Source organism: Pempheris klunzingeri, chromosome 23 (assembly GCF_042242105.1).
Source record: "Pempheris klunzingeri isolate RE-2024b chromosome 23, fPemKlu1.hap1, whole genome shotgun sequence".
Taxonomy (NCBI): Eukaryota; Metazoa; Chordata; class Actinopteri; order Acropomatiformes; family Pempheridae; genus Pempheris; species Pempheris klunzingeri.
In genome coordinates, this window is record NC_092034.1 from 1975088 (window position 1) to 1992251 (window position 17164).

The following is a 17164-nucleotide window of genomic DNA, read 5'->3' on the forward strand; positions in this document are numbered from 1 at the left end:
CCCAGGTTTAAAAATTAAAGACAACAATGTGAAAATCTTTAGGTCTTATGAACCATGAAAACTTAAACAGTAATAAATAATAGAATGAGACAACAAAAGAAATTGAAAAATGCTGTCTGGTAACAGAAGTATCCAGGGGAACGGCCAATCACAGCGTAGTATGGTTGCCATGGTTTCACCTCACCGGGCATCGCATTCACACGTCCGGTGTTTAAATTCGTTGTTCTTCCAAAGAAGTTCTGTTAGTAAGAGCGAACTTCACTTCCTTCACTTCCTGGATCCTGGTGGTTATTAAACTTCCTGCAAGCTGAGGTGTTAAAATTAATTAAGAAATTAAATTAACTGCTGCTATAATTACTGGTAACGACCTCCAGGTAAAAAAGGTCAACATCAATTACAGAACAAGTTGGTTATTTTTAAAATTGTTCCCTTTTGCCTTGAATTTTCAACTACATTATACATAAATACATAAATATATATTTTAGTTTACATCTAAATAATGTTTAGTAATTTTTTTATACAAATAAAATTAATAATAGTAATAATAACAATAAATTAATTATAATAATTCTTTTCAGACTCTATTAGATAAATTATTTAAAAACATAGAAAACCTATTTAAACAGCTTAAGATGAATATTTTTGCCGTGTAGCAGCTCACCTTCAGCTCTCCTCCTCTTCACCGATCCTAGAGATCACAGTCTCTGCAGCAGAAACACACACACACACACACACACACACACACATTAAAGGCGTTAACGAGCACACACACACACACACACACACACACATTAAAGGCGTTAACGAGCACACACACACACACACACACACACACACACGTCAGCTGATTTGTTCTTACATCGCCTTGTAGAAACTCTTCTGGTTCATCATTTGCTCTCTGAAGATGTTTATGGCTTTAAACGCGTCCATCTGATCCTGGTGACCCTCCATCAGCTTCCTGTACCTGCCACACACACACACACACACACACACACACACACACAGTCTAAACAAGTGTAATTGAAGAAATATAATAACTGACTCTCTGATGGAGCGTTAGATGATATGTAACATTAAATATGAAGGAATAGCAACCAGTTAGCTTAGCTTAGCTTAGCATACAGTCTGGAAACAGGAAATAAAACCCACCTTTAAAGCTTTTTATTTATCTGTACAAAAACCAGTGGCTAAAAACAACAAATTGTTATTTTACAGGTGGTCGTCTGATGGACTCTTGTTGCAGTTTCCTTGTTTTATTTACAATTTTTTTGTTTTTTGCCTGTTTTTAATTTTATTTTTGTACTTTGTTGAGTTTTTTTGTTTTTGTACTTTAGCATGTTTTCTTTGCTTGTTTTTTGTGTTTGGTCTTTTTTATATTTTAATGCATATTACCTTATTAAACATGATTGTACTTTGAGTAAAGTTTTGGATGCCGGACTTTTATAATTATTTCTACTGAGTATTTCTGATTTTACCCAAGTAAAAAGACTTTTTCCACCAGTACAGCCACTCTGCAGCGTAATGAGTACTTTTACTTTTTGCATATTTTTGTACATCTGCTTCAGTAAAATTTAAAAGCAGTACTTGTTGTAGTGGAGTACTGTGACGGCTTGTGTCTCGTCTAACTGTACCTGCGTGGATCAACAGGTAAACAGCACATGAGTGTTAGATGTTACCTCTGAGTCCAGGCGACCTCCTGCAGACTGTCCTCCCTCCACTCCTGGTATTCAGCCTCGGCTCCGGACGCCGGCGGGACACCGGGCCCGGGCTCGGCGGGGGCCAGCGCCTGGAACAGGAAGCTGCGCAGGCGGGCCCGGGCCGACAGCGCCACCAGCCAATAGACCGGCTCCTCCAGGACCACCGAGTGGAAGGACAGGAGGGAGGAGAGGAGCCACTGTGGGGGAGGCCAGGAGGCGAGGAGGCTCTGGAGGAGAAGAGACTTTCACCGATGAAGACGTCATAACACGTGGCGTCTTTAATCTGATTGGACGTCACTTCTGCTCACCTGGTTTCTGCCGCTGTACCGTTTAAGCGTCTCCAGCAGCAGCGGCCTCGCGTCATCTGCTTCCTGTAAACCACCAATCAGGACCTGCGGGAGGAAACAAGACGTCAGCGACCAGTCACACCAGTTCACCTCAGACTGGGACACAAAGTCACGCTCATGAAAACACAGCAAGACGCTCAGCTCGTTTTTATGTTTATTCTTTTTGTGAGGAAACGCTGAGACGAGTTTGTCCTCCTGCAGGAGCGATAAGACGTGTTCGGGGTATCAGATGAGGAAAAGGAGCATTTTGAAATCTCTGCCATTGATTTTTTAACTGGTGAAGCTTCGTTAGCTTGCAAAAATTATGATATTTAGCCCCAGTTGGCTGAATCAGACCCACATGACGATGTGTGAAGTGTCGACGAACGGCGCTGCAGCATCGTCAGCTAATCATGGAGCCGGAGGAGGGAAAATATCTCTCTGTGGTGTGATGAGGCTGATCCAACCTTGCAAAGTGGCACTATTTTATTCTACATTTGCGACATAAATCATAAAGAATATTCAAGTTTATTTCCTTGTAAATTTGTGATTTCCTTCTTTTAAATTTACCACTTTAATCTCAGAGAATATTTGAGTTTTTGTCGCATAAATTTAGGACTTTAATCTCAGAGGTTCAGAGTTTCTTTCTCAGACTTTTACCTCCTCTCATCACACCCATCGCATCTTCTCTACGCCGGCTTCCCATCAAATTCAGGATTCATTTTAAGGTTCTTGTTGTCACGGTCAGACACCGGCGTACATCTGTGAGCCGCTTCACCAGCAGGTCCCTGAGATCCTCTGACCGGGTTTACTGTCCACACTCGACTAAAAACAAGCTTCCTTTGGACATTAGATCTGCAGCTTTAAACACATTTATTTAAACCTCTTCTCCTGCTGTCTCACACTCATGTTCATTCTTATGGCTGTTTTTTATGATGTTATTTATGATTTTATTATATTTACTGTTCTTATTCTCCTGTAAAGTTGTTCGTTGTTCTGTGAAAAGTGCTGCACTAAATAAACTTCCTTACTCTATTGTTCCTTTTACCCACAGTGGCTCTAATACACCAGGATGTGACTTATACCCGTGTACTAAAATACTAGGATGTCCTAAATCCATGAAGCCCAGCACGCTGTTCTGTAGGCGATGCTGCTCCCACTGACTGAGTCAGAGTGCAGGAGGGTCAAAGGTCACGGCGCCATGCTATGACACGGTCGTAGAAGAAACTACGTAGAAGTATGTGACTCATAACGCAGGGGCACGGAGGTAAAGACAGGAACAGCGGTGACCCCTGACCTCCAGCGTGCTGCTGACTCTGCGCAGGTAGAGCGCCTCCTGCTGGACGAAGCCGGCGTAGCAGCGCTCCGTCAGCCGACCGGACCGGAGCCGCTGGACGAAGGAGGACGAGCGGAGAATCTCCTCCGCCAACAGGTCGGTGTGACCCCACAAGACGTCCATCAGGCTCACAGAGGGGGCGACGCCTGAGGGAGAGAGAGACACCGATGTCACGTCAGGGCTCGAAATGTGACCGACAGCCCAAAACAGTCCCGTGTTTTTATTGATAGTCACTAATTTTTGGTAGTCTGACCATATTTTTACTGCAAAATTTGCCTTAAATTTACTTAAACTGTGGATTAAAATGTCTTAAAATGCCGTAAACTCAACTTGCTGATACATTTACATGCATTTACCGCCAACGTTGATTGGACACCCGCATAAAAAGTGGCGAAATTCCCCTTTAAAGGTCCCCAATTCTTCTAATTTTAAGGTTCATACTTTTACTTTCGAGGCCCTGCTAGAACAGGCTTAGTGTCGCAGAGAGCTGGTGGACAGTGAGGTGGATTCAGGGAGGATTTCAGTGGGCGGGAGGAGGTCACATGATCAACAGATCCCCTTGTGACATCACAAAAGCAGCCAAATCTAAACAGAGCGTTTTCACACACGTTTGCTTAAAGATGGAGCAGGAGAAACGGAGAGATGACGGCCTTTTCTGAGAGGCTGATGGTCTGTAAACATACTATTTTACTATTTTACACACACTTTGTGTTGAAAAGACAATAAAAAAGCGCAAATTTGTACTTTATACGTCTACTGTGCTTCATCTCAGAGGTAAATATTTTACTTTTTACTGCACCACACCTGTGTGACGGCAGGAATATTAATCCAGAAACATGAGATAACACTGACAGCACTTTCACTTTGTGTGATCAGGACGTTATTAATATCTGAATAGCAGCTTGTAACTTGGAAAAAAGGTGGGGCACAAACTGGGATTGTTGATTCAATGTAATAACTAATCAACTCTCACCTCGCTCACGTGGTTCCCTGTCACTGTAACTGGAGCTGAACAGAGGAGAAAACAAACAAAGACTTCAATCTTATCATGAGCAGGTGATACAAAAACAACACTGTTCTGACATACAAGATGAATACTCATTTCATATATTCGCATTTTGCTTTCTGATAGATGACGGTTATGGGACCACATGTTTGCATTAAGAAACTTCTTTGGAGTTTTAATGAAAGTACTTTTTTTGGGGAATAAACTTTAGTCTGGATTAAATAAACATGATCTATGTTAAAGGGATAGTTTGGATTTTTTAAAAGTGGGTGTATTTGATGTGTAATTATCCATAGCTACAGTTTAACTGCATTACATTACTGTCAGACAGTCGTATCTCTCTTTCTCTTCAGTTGTTCCAACGCCACCAGACTCCATTCACAAAAACAGCAATTTTACCTCACAGAACATGGTAGTTTCTAGCCTACCGCTGCCTTGATAAGTTAGTTTGTTTGTGTTATTGTGCAGCTTTGGTGATTTAAATTGATGATTTGGATCCAAATGAATGTGTTACATCACCGATGGAGTACAGTGAAGCCATGTGTCCTCTCTGATTAAATTACTATTTTTCTCAATGGAGTCTGGTGGTGAAATGAAACAGGTGCCATTTTTCCTGTTACAAGTCAGAGTACCATCAAGTGATTTTAAAGCTGATATTTTAAGGTAAAATAGTGCCATAAGGCTGCTTTAATAAGTAAAATTTAGAAGTGCTGGTAGGTGGGTTTCTTTTACCTCCTGACAGAGGCAGGCTAGGTGTTTCCCTTTACTTCCAGTCTTCATGCTAAGCTAAGCTAACCGCCGACTGGCTGTGGTCAGCGTGCAGCAGCGCCTTTAAAATCTTAAGTATTACAGATTATTATCATCATACCTGGCTGTGGTGGAGCAGACGTAGAACCTGAGCTCTCCACAGGGGGCGCTCTGCAGCTCTGCACCTGAACACAACACAAGGATTATAATAACGTAATATGCATGAAAACAAAATGTAAATGTTTTTAATTTTTACATGAATTATTCAGATGAGGTTTAATTCTCTCTCATAATCTACTATAATCCATTTATTCCCTTTTTTTGTTTTTACTTTTTGGGTCCATTTGCATGCAGGCCCCGCCCTCGCCGGTCTTTCCCTGACTCTGATTGGTCCAACCGCCGATCCTGAAGGTGGAGGCGTCGCTCCAAAACCAGGAGACGTTCTTCAGAAAAACAGAAAAACGTTAAAACAAAATGTTAAAATAAAGTCCAAGAAGAAGAATAAGACACTTTGAAGTGTTTATTTTTAACATTTTTGTTCATTATTATTATTATTATTATTATTATTATTATTATTATTATCTTACCTGTTGTGTCTGGTACCCGCCCAGCCACACAGGAGTGTGTGTGCTTGCTAGCTGACGGACAAACTGCCTCTCCTCAGGTGTGTGAAGCGACGCCAGGTCACCTCCGGTCTGAGAGCACACAGACTAACACACACACACACACACACACACACACACACACACACACACATGAAAGCATAGTGAGGCTGTGTGATGTTTGAATTTGATGCGTTATGAATTAAAATGTGTGTTATTTTCAGTTTACTTCAGCCGAGCTCCAGGAGCTCCAGACGGGGTAGAAAGCGAAGCATCTCTGCCCGAGGAGGAGCCACCGAGGCGGGCAAGCAAAGGCCTGCTGCCCCCCTAGTGACACATTTATTATCATCATCATCATCATCATCATCATCATCATCGTTGTTGTTGTTGTTTCTCTCACCTGGAGAGGACAGCGAGGCCGACGTCCCAGTCAGCAGGACGGTCAGGACGAGAGGAAGCGACACACACACCATCATCTACCTGTAACACACACACACACATTATATTTAGTATTTTTTACTTCCTTACTCAATGTGCAACACTTTTTATATTATATTGTTTTACACCTGCGTACATTGCTCCTATTTTTATATTTCCTCTAGTTTAAATTGTACACACTTTTTAATGTGCACATCTCAGTCCACTAATTATTAACTATTGTTTTAATGAAGTTCTGTTTCTTTTGCTCACTTGCTGCTGTAACACTGTGAATTTCCTGCCGTTGGACTAATAAAAGATTTTCTTATCTTAACTTCTTATCTCACGGCTTTCTAAATCCTTTATGGACTCATGTGTCAGACCTTACACTGCATCTATGTCCTGTTCACTGTTGGGGAAATGACCTCAGCTATTTTTCCTGTGTTACAGTCTCAGGGATCAATACTCTTTAAACACATTAACTACTAGAAGAAACTAACAGACAGTGACAATAACGAGGACACAGGCACAAACAATACTTAAATGCTATCAGACCTTTCTGACGGCTAAACTAAAGCCGTTCTCTCTTTTTACTTCACTCGCTTCAAAGCCACCAGACTCCACTGACAAAAACAGCAATTTTACTGCGCAGAACACGAGAGTTGCTGTTCTACCGCTGCCTCGACCAATGAACTAACACACTTTAAAAACACATCAATCACACAAAAACACAAGCAAACTAACTGATAGAGGCAGCGGTTGACACAGGAGTTACTGGTCTACTGGGGCCAACTCTTCTGTTTTGCAGGGTAAAAATACTGATTTTATGAATGGAGTCTGGTGGCTTTGAAAAGAGACAGAACGACTTCAGTTCCTTGTTAAAACGGGCTGTCTGATGGCAGCACTGTGAAAATATTCTAAATATAGTGTAAAGATGAATGAATGAAAATGACATATTCCTTTATTAGTATTATTTAAGACTGCTCCAACTGTTCAGGCTGTTTCATGGATCTCAAGGTCACCGACGGCGAGTTAACGGAGCACAGCGGCCTTGGTAACCATGACAACGGGGCATCAATCCCTATCAGGAGGCCCCCCCCCCGGGGCAAACCCAAACAACCACACAGATACAAGGACGGACAAGGAGCCTCCTGTGATCCTTATTTACCTCCTTTTTAAACAAATTATTTAACATGTTTGTCTCCTATATGGAATAAAAAGTAGTCACATAAAATAAAAACTGGAGCTTTTATCCCGTTTTTACTTCCTTTTTTTTTTAAAACCAATCTTATTTTTCTAAAACTCAGAACTTCACGTTACTGCAAGTTAACGCCAAAGAGCACAAAGCCTGTGTGACGTCTGGGTACAAAAGTTTACCTTCAGTGTCACAAGTGACTTTATAAACTTTATATAAAACACAGAAAACATGAAAACGTACTAAATGTGAGTTTGAGGAAGAAACGCACCTGTCTGCTGTTTGCACTGGTCACCAGTCTGAACCTTGTACTGTGGGGGAATCTCGTAAAATAATACGTCTGTAAAAAGATTCGTCAGTGCAGGAGGAGGAGGAAGAGGAGGAGGAAGAGGAGGAAGAGGAAGAAGAGGAGCAGCATGTGAGTTTATGCTGATTTTATCACCCAGGCCATAATAATAATAATAATAATGATAATAATCAGCTTGTTTCTGCTGTTTCTGAAACCCTGAAGCTCACAACGACAGTTTTTACTACATTTAGAGACAATTTGAACCATTTTAACAGTTAAAAACTCCTTTTTTTAATCATTTATCTGAGTAAAAGTTCTGCTACAGAAATGTGAAAACACTCCGATGCTTCATTAAGTAAAAGTCCTGCAGTAAAAATCCCAGTCAGGTGAAACTTCACAAGTAATGTTGGAGTCTTGAATCGTTGATTTAAGAGTTTGGTCCAGACCTGCTCTAACGCTGTCATGAATAAAGATTTATTGATTGATCGGAGTGTTTTTTTTTTTAGCAAAATGGACGTAAAATAGCAAAAGTAATTTAAAAAAAAAGGTCTGATTTCTGAACTCTGCGTCAGATCTCACTCTGATCTGGATTCTCTCCTCTTCACTCATACAGGCCGGCTGTTTCTGCTTTAATACTGTGTTTTATTCAGTTCATTATGATCCCTGAGGAACCTTGTAACTGTCGCTTTTTTGAAAAGTGCTGTTAAAAATAAAGTTTATTATCATTTTGACCAACAAAACATGGACCCAGAATAAACGTCATGAGGCAACTTAAAGCCTCCGAAGTCCTAAAAATACTCAAAACTGTGTTACAGGCCAGTACTTGAGTAAACATACAACCCTCCACCACTGAGTCACACAAACACATTAATAAACACTTAAAAATGTCCTCATAACGACTTAATAACGTGTTCAAAAGGCTTTTAGATGTTAACTATGTGCTTGTAGATGGTAAATCTGTGTTCTCACCCAGCTGAGGTCTTCCCTCCTCGACCGTCTTCGATAATGAGAAATAAAAACAGCAGGGAAGATGTCAGAACGTGCTCCACGGGCGTGATTCAGGTCTGACCACATTTCAGCTCCCCGCAGGGTGAGAGCCAAAGGGGGCGGGGCGTCGTATCAGGAAGTACCTGCTGCAGCATGCAGTCTACTGCACACCTGTGCCACCAGTGTGGATGAGCCGATCATTTACATTAAGACAATTATCTTCTGTGTTACAAGGTTTATAGTTTTAATGTTATAAGTATTTCCATTAAAGGACAAGAGGACCTGAACAACCCAGACGTCTGACGCCAGCAGATGGTCTCGCGGCCAACTTCCTGTCTCTAGGAGGAGAGTGATCACACCCACAGCCGAGATGATGAAGACCAGCTGCACACGCTCACTCTTTTCCTCTGTGACCTCCGTGATGCTGCTGCACTGTTGAACGCTCCTCTTGCAAGATTAAAAAACTTTGTTAAAACTCCAATCTCCTTAATCTAAAGTCTAATAGGAAAGGTCTTTTAACATTTATGTTTATAATAATAATTAATAAGGAAATAAGATAATTAATGTACGCTGCTTTTAATATTTATATTTGAGTCGTTGTTTTAACCAAAATCAGGATCTTTTTCTGAATCTAACTCGGTGGTTCTGGTGCCTAAACTGCAAGTGAACAGAAAACTCTAAACTCCATATAGAGCTGCATAATAGCTGCTATAAAAAACAGCTATTGGCTCAATTAAATTCTAAATGTATTTAAGTTTAAATAAACTTGAATAAATTATCATAAACTATTTGTATCTCACTTTTTTTTTTTTTTTACATGAAATGCAGCACAAAGTCCTTCACATGCAACAAGATGAACCTATAAAAGCAAAATTAAAACAAGTAAAATAGACACATTCTGTATTTATATATATATTGTATAAAGTATAAAGGGAGATAAACTTATCTGAATTATAAAAACATAAAAAGAAACTTCAGTAAAGAAATGTGACGACATTATATAGAAAATTTAAAAAAAAAAGAATAGAAATGTTTGTAGATCCTGGAGGGAGGCGGCTGCAGCTGGTGTACATCCTGTTAGTGTGTGTGTGTGTGTGTGTGTGTGTCCTAATCCCATAGAAATACACCCACTAGAGAAGGACGTCTCCTTTTGCAGAGTAACTAGAAGCTGTTTACTGATATCACGCTTAAATATGCAAATGAGGAAGTATCTAATTAAATATGCGTAAATTAACATAACTGTTCAACATAACTTCTTTTAATTTGTAACCATTTATATACATATATATGCTTTTATTGTCTTTTAATGCATCTTCTCTTAACTTAAACTATTTATTTTCTTGTGCTTTATGTCCCTGCCTTCTGTCTGAAAGGTGCGATACACATACATTTGCCTTGTTTTGTCTAATTTGCATAAAAAAAAGTTTTTAACAGAGGAAACTTTTTTTAAAAATCGCTCCATGAATCAGAAACTACTGTCAACAGCCATAAAAAACAATTAAAATGTTCTATACATCAGGCTACGACTGATATGGGACCAAACCCCACTGTGAAAACCTTCAAAATGTGGAATAAAGAGTAAAACTGGAGACTTCGGTGGCTCAGAGTTTAAGAAAAAACTCATTTTGAGAAAACAGGCTTCAAAGATGTGAATTCAGGAGAAAATAAAAAAACCTAAATGTGGATTTTGGATGTTTTCTCCCCCTCTAGTCTTAAGGACTTAAGGACCAACCTGTTAGCGAGACATAAATGTGTCATTACATCACTCACACACACATTTTATGATAATTAACATTACTGCTTACATATGCTGATTATTTTCTTTTAATTTGTAAAATGTAAGAAAAGAAGAAATAAAATGAACATTTTGTTTTTCTGACGTCTTTGAAAAGCCACTTTTGTCCGATGAACAGTTCAAAAATCACATTTAACAAGAGAAAGGAGATTAAGAACGGCAAAAAACAGCAAAATAATTTGTTTTAAAATATCTTGAGGTTAATTTTAAGTCAGTTGACTTGAATTATTGATTAATAGTTTCACATAAACTCTGAGAGAAGTGATATCAAATATTATAGTAACCGAACAAAAATCAAAAAGAACCAATCACGGCATGTTTTGGCTTCCATACGCACATATATATGAGCATACTGTCATTTTTCCTCTTCAAATATGAAAAATTTGCTTTCAAAGCAGCATGTAATGTGTTCAGGGGTGCGACCTGCAGATCTACATGCTCTGGTTCTACGTCACCCCCCCCCCCTCCAGATCCTGGACCCTGAGACCCCCCTCACCACCACACACCCCCAAAGACGCTCAGGATCACCGCTCATCTCTGCTGGGAGTTTTCTTTCCACTATCGACACACAACTAAAGTGGAAGTGATTATTTACAGACTGAAGAAGAAGAAGAGGTCCCTTCTGAAGGTTGAAGGTAGGGATGCTCCTGAATAAAACTAATCCAACTCTCATTCATTCACTTGTGAAAATCCTGCATAAAAAATGCACCTAAAAAAGAAAAAGAAAAGTTGAGGAAACAGAAAAACAGCAAGTCGACAATTTGAGGTTTTCTCTCCTCATCACATCAGTTAATCTCTGTTAATCTTATGTTCATATTCTAAGTGTTATTCTAAGTGTGTGACAGCATCATGGAAAGGATCCCTGCAGAGAGAGACCTGGAAGATCCTTTTGGTTTAACCACAAACAGCACACACACCAGACTACATTCACTAAAACAGGGATTTTAGTTTGCAGAACAACAGGAGATGCTGGTCTGCTGCTGCCTCAGTCTGTTAGTTTGTTTGTGTTACTGCGTGTCACTGAAATATAGTTTTAGATCCAAACTAACTAAAGTCGCACAATAACACAAATAAATTAACTCATCAAGGCTGAAATAAACCAGCAACCCCTGCGTAAAATTACTGTTTTTGTCAATGGAGTCTGGTTGCTCAGTGTCAAGTTGGAATTGCTGGTCTACCGCTGCCTCAATCAGTTAGTTTTCATGCAAATATTGTGTTTGATCCAAACTAACCTTCAAAACACAAAAAAAAAAACACACAATAACAAACTAATTACGGCAGCGTTAGACAAGCAAATCCCTGTTTTTGTGAATGGAGTCTGGTGTGTTTGCAGAGAGCGATATAACGGCTGTGGTACTTTGCTCCTTGATATTATTGTTGTATTATTTCTTCTAAGTGTGACTCCAGTGAGTCTGGTTGTGTGTGCAGAGATGCGGTCTACCCTCCACTGTTTCGGGGTGGGCGTGGTCTTGTTCTCTTTGGCGCCGCCCTCCCTGTCGTTCTCCCGCGGTGCCAGCCAAGCTTCCTGTCTGGAAATGATTCCCGGCCACATCCGCGCTCAGCCCCTGGACCCGCGGCACAGCCACGTCACCCTGCGCACATCCGCCTCTTCTTACCTGCCTGGACAGTTGGTAACAGGTACGAATGAACCAAAGTTCAACTCACTGATTAGTTAACTAACATTTTGACGGCTAACTTACCTGCTGGAGTAGTTCCCCCGAAATCCCACATTCAGGCTGCAGTTTTGCTCCATCAGTGTTTCTGCTCAGATTTAGATGGTTTGGTCGTCAAACAGGTTGCGTTTCTTCTTCTTCTGCTGCTTTAAATGTGTTTCTTGGATGTATTTCCTGCTTTGTTGTGCTGCAGCTACAGACAGCAGCTAAAGTCAAAGTCAGAGTGTTTCTCCACATCCAAGATGAACCTCTGGTCGTCATGGTGTTAAAAACCCTCTGCAGGGGGGCTTTTATTTTGAACACTGACATATTTTTCAAGTATTATTTCAAGATTTCAGGTACTTCATATCAAGTAAAACTAACCTGCCTGAATAGTTATTAAGTGGTACAAGTAACTTCAGATTAACAAAGTTAAGTTAGAAAAATATGCTAATTAAATCCTAATGCCTTTGTTTGGAATTGACAGTAAAAGCAACAGGAAAGAGAGAGTTGGTGGACCGCCAGGGTACCATACTAATATCCTAACTATTGATTTTTAAAAACTGAAGGACACACCCAAAACAAAAATAAATCAAATCAAACTTTTAAAAATTGGTGTTTTCGGCAAACGGTCTTCTTCAGGTTAATTGTGACATTTCTTCTTCTGCGTTCTCAGTAACTGTCCGAAGCTCTCGGGACTTCATGGGCTTCCTGCTCCAGGCTCGAAGCGTGGATGATGCCGGAGTCGGGGCCGGCGTTCGGTCCACGAGACCGGGTCCGGTGCTGGTGCGTGGCTCCTGGACCCTCACGCCCCCCGGCACTCACACCCTGCGCTGCCTGTCGGACGGCGACACCCTCACGCACTCGGACAAACAGCTGAAGAGGAACCTGTCGTTTGTGTGGAGGGCTCCCGATCCACCCATGGGAGACATCAAGTTCTAGTAAGTACCGGCCATTTGTTCAAGTTCTGGGTTGTGAACGACCTTCATCATGTTTTATTTAACAATGTATGAACCTCTGTGTCATTCCAGCATCACAGTGGTGCAGTCTTACTTTGTATACTGGGCAGGTATCGAGTCTACAGTGGTGCATGATGGGAGTCGTAGATCTTGGAGTAACACCACAGGGGCGAATGGAGGGAAGTCAAATTTTGCACGACAGGAAGATGAAGTTACTGCTCTGCCAGGTACGCAAGTTGTGCAATGCTGAATGCAAATACAGAATATCCAATGAAAAATCAATCAGAGCCAATGCCATTTGAAGAGACTTTCCATAAAAGAACAGGTCTAAACCAAACTCTGTAATTTAGAGAGACCCAACGATTCAAGAATTCAAAATTAAGGATTCACGATTAAGCATCAGGCGACAATGATGAGGAAAAAAACTAATACCTTGCTCCTCTCTCACCTTGTTGCCTCACAGCTCTCAGAGCCCAAAGACCATCGAGCAAACAACCAAACGAGACAGTGAGTCCTGCTACTACCCTCGGGCCGCGCTCACCAACAAACAGTGGAGCCCAAATCCACAAATCTCAGGAAACACCACCTGAAGTCGCTCGTCCAGTCTTGGAGATGAACAACTCTACTCAAAAAGCTACCAAGGGCAGTGAGACCGACACCTTTGCAACTCCAGGATCCCTCTCAGGTGTGACTGAAGAGGCGGGCACTGACAAAGGAGGCCCTGTTGCTCATACCGAGGACCCCAAGAGCTCCGTTTTCTCGTCCAGCCATCTTCCTTTCACAGCCTCATTCTCCTCAGGTGAGGCAAGAGGGATGGAAGCGACTACTTCTACTTTTTTGTCCGAAATCACAGTGCAAAACCCAACCAGCCTTCTTCCTCTTGCTTCCCTCCCCCCTCTGAACAGAGAAGAGGCAAAGATAAACTTTGAGGATCCAAAAATGCCCGTCGAAGACTCAATATTAAATCTTGAAACCACCACCACAGGTATACCTTCAACCAATCACAGCTTCCACAATACAAGTCCTCCAAGTGGACCAATCCAGGACCAAACTAGTTCAGTAAGGTTTGAGACCCAGAGTAGTTCATCGCAGTCATCAGAGTCCCTAATCAAGGATGAAATAGGTAGTCAATCTATGCCCCATCACCTAAAGCCTTTTCTTCACCCCCAGACTTTACCACACAAACCTCTCCTCCAGTCCCAAACCAGTACAAGTCAGACCACTACCTTCTCCCAGGCATCTTCATCCAAGCCTTTTCCCAAGTCCCAAACCTCCTCACCAAACCTCATTCTCCCCTCCAAATCTCCTATCCTTCCTTCCTTTCTCCAGTCTCAGACAACTTCATCCGTCAGTCAGGCTGACCCTCTGTCCCTCCGGCCCCTTCCAAACAAACTCCCAACAGATCCTCCATCCCACTACCAGCCCATGAGCAATTCCCCTAAACCTCTGCCTGAAAATAGTCCCAAATCTGGAACAAAGCAAACCAGTCCCTCTTACTTCCAGCTTCAAACAACTGCACGTCTGAACATTTTCCCCAAAACTATCCCCACTCAAGCTGGCTTTCTCCTGACAGACCACTCCCAATCTGATACACCACCTAAGGCTTCGAGTATCTCCCCCCAACCACGATCCACCAACTGGTATCCACAAACCGGTGCACTACAGGCTCGATCCATCAGCCCTTTACCCACCACATCATGGTTTTACCCAACCTTCACACTAAGTGAGAGCAAAGAGGTCAAAGATCTTCGGTCTCAAGCAAACATCAGAACCACGAGCCCAATCTTTGCCTCCACTCCTTCAGCCACTCCTCCTTCTTCTTTAGTGTTCACCCACCGGTCTGCACTTCATTCTTTAACCTCCTCTTCCTTTGCTCAACCTACTTCCAGCACTTCTCTTTATTCCTCCGGACGTCCAGCCCTGGTATCCAAACAAATTTCAGTCACCCAAGCCTCTTTTTCATCTTCTCCATCTTCCTCGTCCATGATGAACCGACCCAAAACAGCTCCAGCCCTGTCCGCTCTTCCCTCTCCTTCCCCATTATCAATTCCTCCTGATTTTCATCCTGTCCGGCCTTCCTTGAACTCCTCCAACTATCCATCACCAGATCCCTTGTTTTCCTCAGTCCCTTTATCTACTTCGACCTCATCTCCTTTCACCTCCTCCCAATCCATCGCAGGTTCAACCATTCCCTCATCTCCCACCATCTCCCCAGCCCTCTCCTCCTCCTCCTCCTCTGTTTCTTCTACTTTATCTCCCCATCCTTCCTCATCCATCTCTTCCTCTACCTCAACATCTTCCCCCAACCTGTCTGCCACCTCTTCTTCTTTGGTGGTCTCCAAGTCTACCGCCCCTCACCCAGAACCCTCTCCAGTACCCCGTCGCGCTCCCTACAACCCCATCACGTCCATCCCCTCCTCGGCGCCGTCCCGAGAATCCACCCAAGGTCCGAGGTTGCCAATCCAGAACAACATTGCGTCATCAGAACCTGAGTCCAACCTAAACCTGCCAACGCCAAGAACAGTAGTTCACCTACCGAACCTCGACCCAAACTTCAAAGAAAATCTTGAGTTGAAACCAAATCCTCCCAAAACTGACGCTAAACCCAAACACCCCTCCAATCCATCTGGAACTCCAAATGAAGAAGGGAAGTATCCAGACATCATCCCCAGACACCGTGCCTGGGAGCTGGGCATGCTCCTGGGCTGCTCGGCCGGCTTGGGCATGGTGCTGGTGGTCGTGGTGAGGTACATGTACCGTCACACCTGTGGCAAACGGACAGAGGTGACGCTGAACGACAGGGAGAGAGAGTACGGGAGAGGAGAGAGAGGGCTGATCCATGTCCAGGAGTGTGGAGATCTGGTCAGAGTCCGGCGAATCAGAGAGAACAGCTTTGTTCTCCTGGCAGAGTACGACATACTGCCTTCACCTGTGGACTGAAATACACGCTGCATTCATAGTTTAACCACCAAAACATTTCAGAGCCTCTATAAGTGCCCTTCATGTACATTAGCTGCAAAAACGTGAAAAATACATTCATCATTAGTAGCTAGTTAGCTTAGCATTTCTTAACTGTTGACTTCTAAACCAAGCTAGCTTACTCAGCAAGCTTATTCTAAAACGATGAACATAATGGTCATCATCTTCTCTTGCCGTCAACTTGCGGAGACATTGTAGCTTACAAATTTGTATCCTGGTAGTGTTGACTCCTAAGAACATCATCAAATTTGTTGTGGTGGTTCAGAGTCCCCAGAGGAACCCTCAGCATGGAGTCATGTTCAAATGTCTCCAACAAAAAGTGTCTAACAAAGCATCTCAAAAAATTCTTGTCAGATTGTGAAATTTGTTGAATCATTGGTGTGACTATGTTGGTTAACCCTTCATCTATCACACAAAAATATAAGGTCAGACTGTGGCAAAATCTACTGAGCACATTCATGCTCTCCGGGAGATGAACCCTTCCTAACTGATGCCAAATATCAACTTTGGAGCAGAATTTTACACTTTTAGCTTTAGTTTGTAGTTTGTTCCACCCACTTCTGTCCTGTGGAGCGTAATATTCTTTGCAGCCTCTAGGGGCCGTTAGCAGATCAGGAGTTTTAATCTCTCTTCTTCTTTTATTTTGAAGTTTCACAAATCGCTTAATTGTGCTCAAGAAAATGTTCTTGGCTGAAAATTCTCTCCCTCTTGAGATTTCTGCCTCCCAACATGTTTAGAGAGTGAAAACCACAATCTGCCTCCCGGTAGAAAGTAGGACATTTAAGGGCGAGGCGAGGACGACACACACCATGTGGTGGACACTTTTGTTTGTTCGGTTTTTTTTTGGCACGCATCACAAAGACGGATAGAAACGGCACAGTGCTGATAGCGACACGAGGGCTGTAATTCCAGCTCTACGACTGTATTTCTAGATAATATATTTGTATAAATGCTACACGTGCACCTTGTAATTAGGATTTTGTCCCACTTAGGCTGCTGTACACATACCTGTTTCACCAAAGATCTCTTAGAATATTAAACTTCAACACTTCATCTGTCTGTAAATGGTTACGCATGAATGCATTTGATAATAAAGCATATTTTCAGTATTATACATTGTGCGTGTCTTTATTTTGAGAGGTTTTTTAGGGATGGCAGTGCTGGTTGCTTGGTTGTT

The 17164-nt window shown here is 42.1% G+C and overlaps 2 protein-coding genes and 1 long non-coding RNA gene across 3 annotated transcripts; 1 reads left to right on the forward strand and 2 right to left on the reverse strand.

Annotated features, from left to right (window-relative positions):
* Window positions 1-657: 657 nt before the first annotated feature.
* LOC139222495 (uncharacterized) lies at window positions 658-1729 on the reverse strand. Its single transcript, XR_011585922.1, has 3 exons — window positions 1677-1729; window positions 860-964; window positions 658-704 (listed from the first exon to the last, which is right to left on the reverse strand). It is a non-coding gene; the product is annotated as an uncharacterized lncRNA (long non-coding RNA).
* On the reverse strand, window positions 1728-6189 carry LOC139223203 (uncharacterized). The gene is made up of 10 exons (XM_070855177.1): window positions 6115-6189; window positions 5944-6041; window positions 5700-5822; window positions 5444-5555; window positions 5234-5297; window positions 4333-4367; window positions 3321-3505; window positions 2006-2089; window positions 1794-1924; window positions 1728-1737 (listed from the first exon to the last, which is right to left on the reverse strand). The coding sequence occupies exons 1-10, from the start codon at window positions 6185-6187 to the stop codon at window positions 1728-1730; spliced, it is 915 nt and encodes a 304-aa protein (XP_070711278.1). The 5' UTR covers window positions 6188-6189.
* Window positions 6190-11827: 5638 nt separating this feature from the next.
* Window positions 11828-15948, forward strand: LOC139223204 (reelin domain-containing protein 1-like). Its single transcript, XM_070855178.1, has 4 exons — window positions 11828-12035; window positions 12726-12990; window positions 13081-13235; window positions 15188-15948. Exons 1-4 carry the CDS (start codon window positions 11828-11830, stop codon window positions 15946-15948), a joined length of 1389 nt encoding a protein of 462 aa, XP_070711279.1.
* The last annotated feature ends 1216 nt before the right edge of the window (window positions 15949-17164 follow it).

Bases quoted from the DNA above. Each gene is read 5' to 3' on its own strand.
- LOC139223203 (XM_070855177.1), bottom strand. From the start codon at position 6,187: ATGGTGTGTGTGTCGCTTCCTCTCGTCCTGACCGTCCTGCTGACTGGG. The intron at 5,556-5,699 runs GTAAGATAATAA...GTTTTTCTGAAG, and splicing joins GCGGGTACCAGACACAACAG to AACGTCTCCTGGTTTTGGAG. The intron at 4,368-5,233 runs GTATGATGATAA...TCCTCTGTTCAG, and splicing joins GTCTGCTCCACCACAGCCAG to CTCCAGTTACAGTGACAGGG.
- LOC139223204 (XM_070855178.1), top strand. From the start codon at position 11,828: ATGCGGTCTACCCTCCACTGTTTCGGGGTGGGCGTGGTCTTGTTCTCT. The intron at 12,036-12,725 runs GTACGAATGAAC...CTGCGTTCTCAG, and splicing joins GCCTGGACAGTTGGTAACAG to TAACTGTCCGAAGCTCTCGG. The intron at 12,991-13,080 runs GTAAGTACCGGC...GTGTCATTCCAG, and splicing joins ATGGGAGACATCAAGTTCTA to CATCACAGTGGTGCAGTCTT.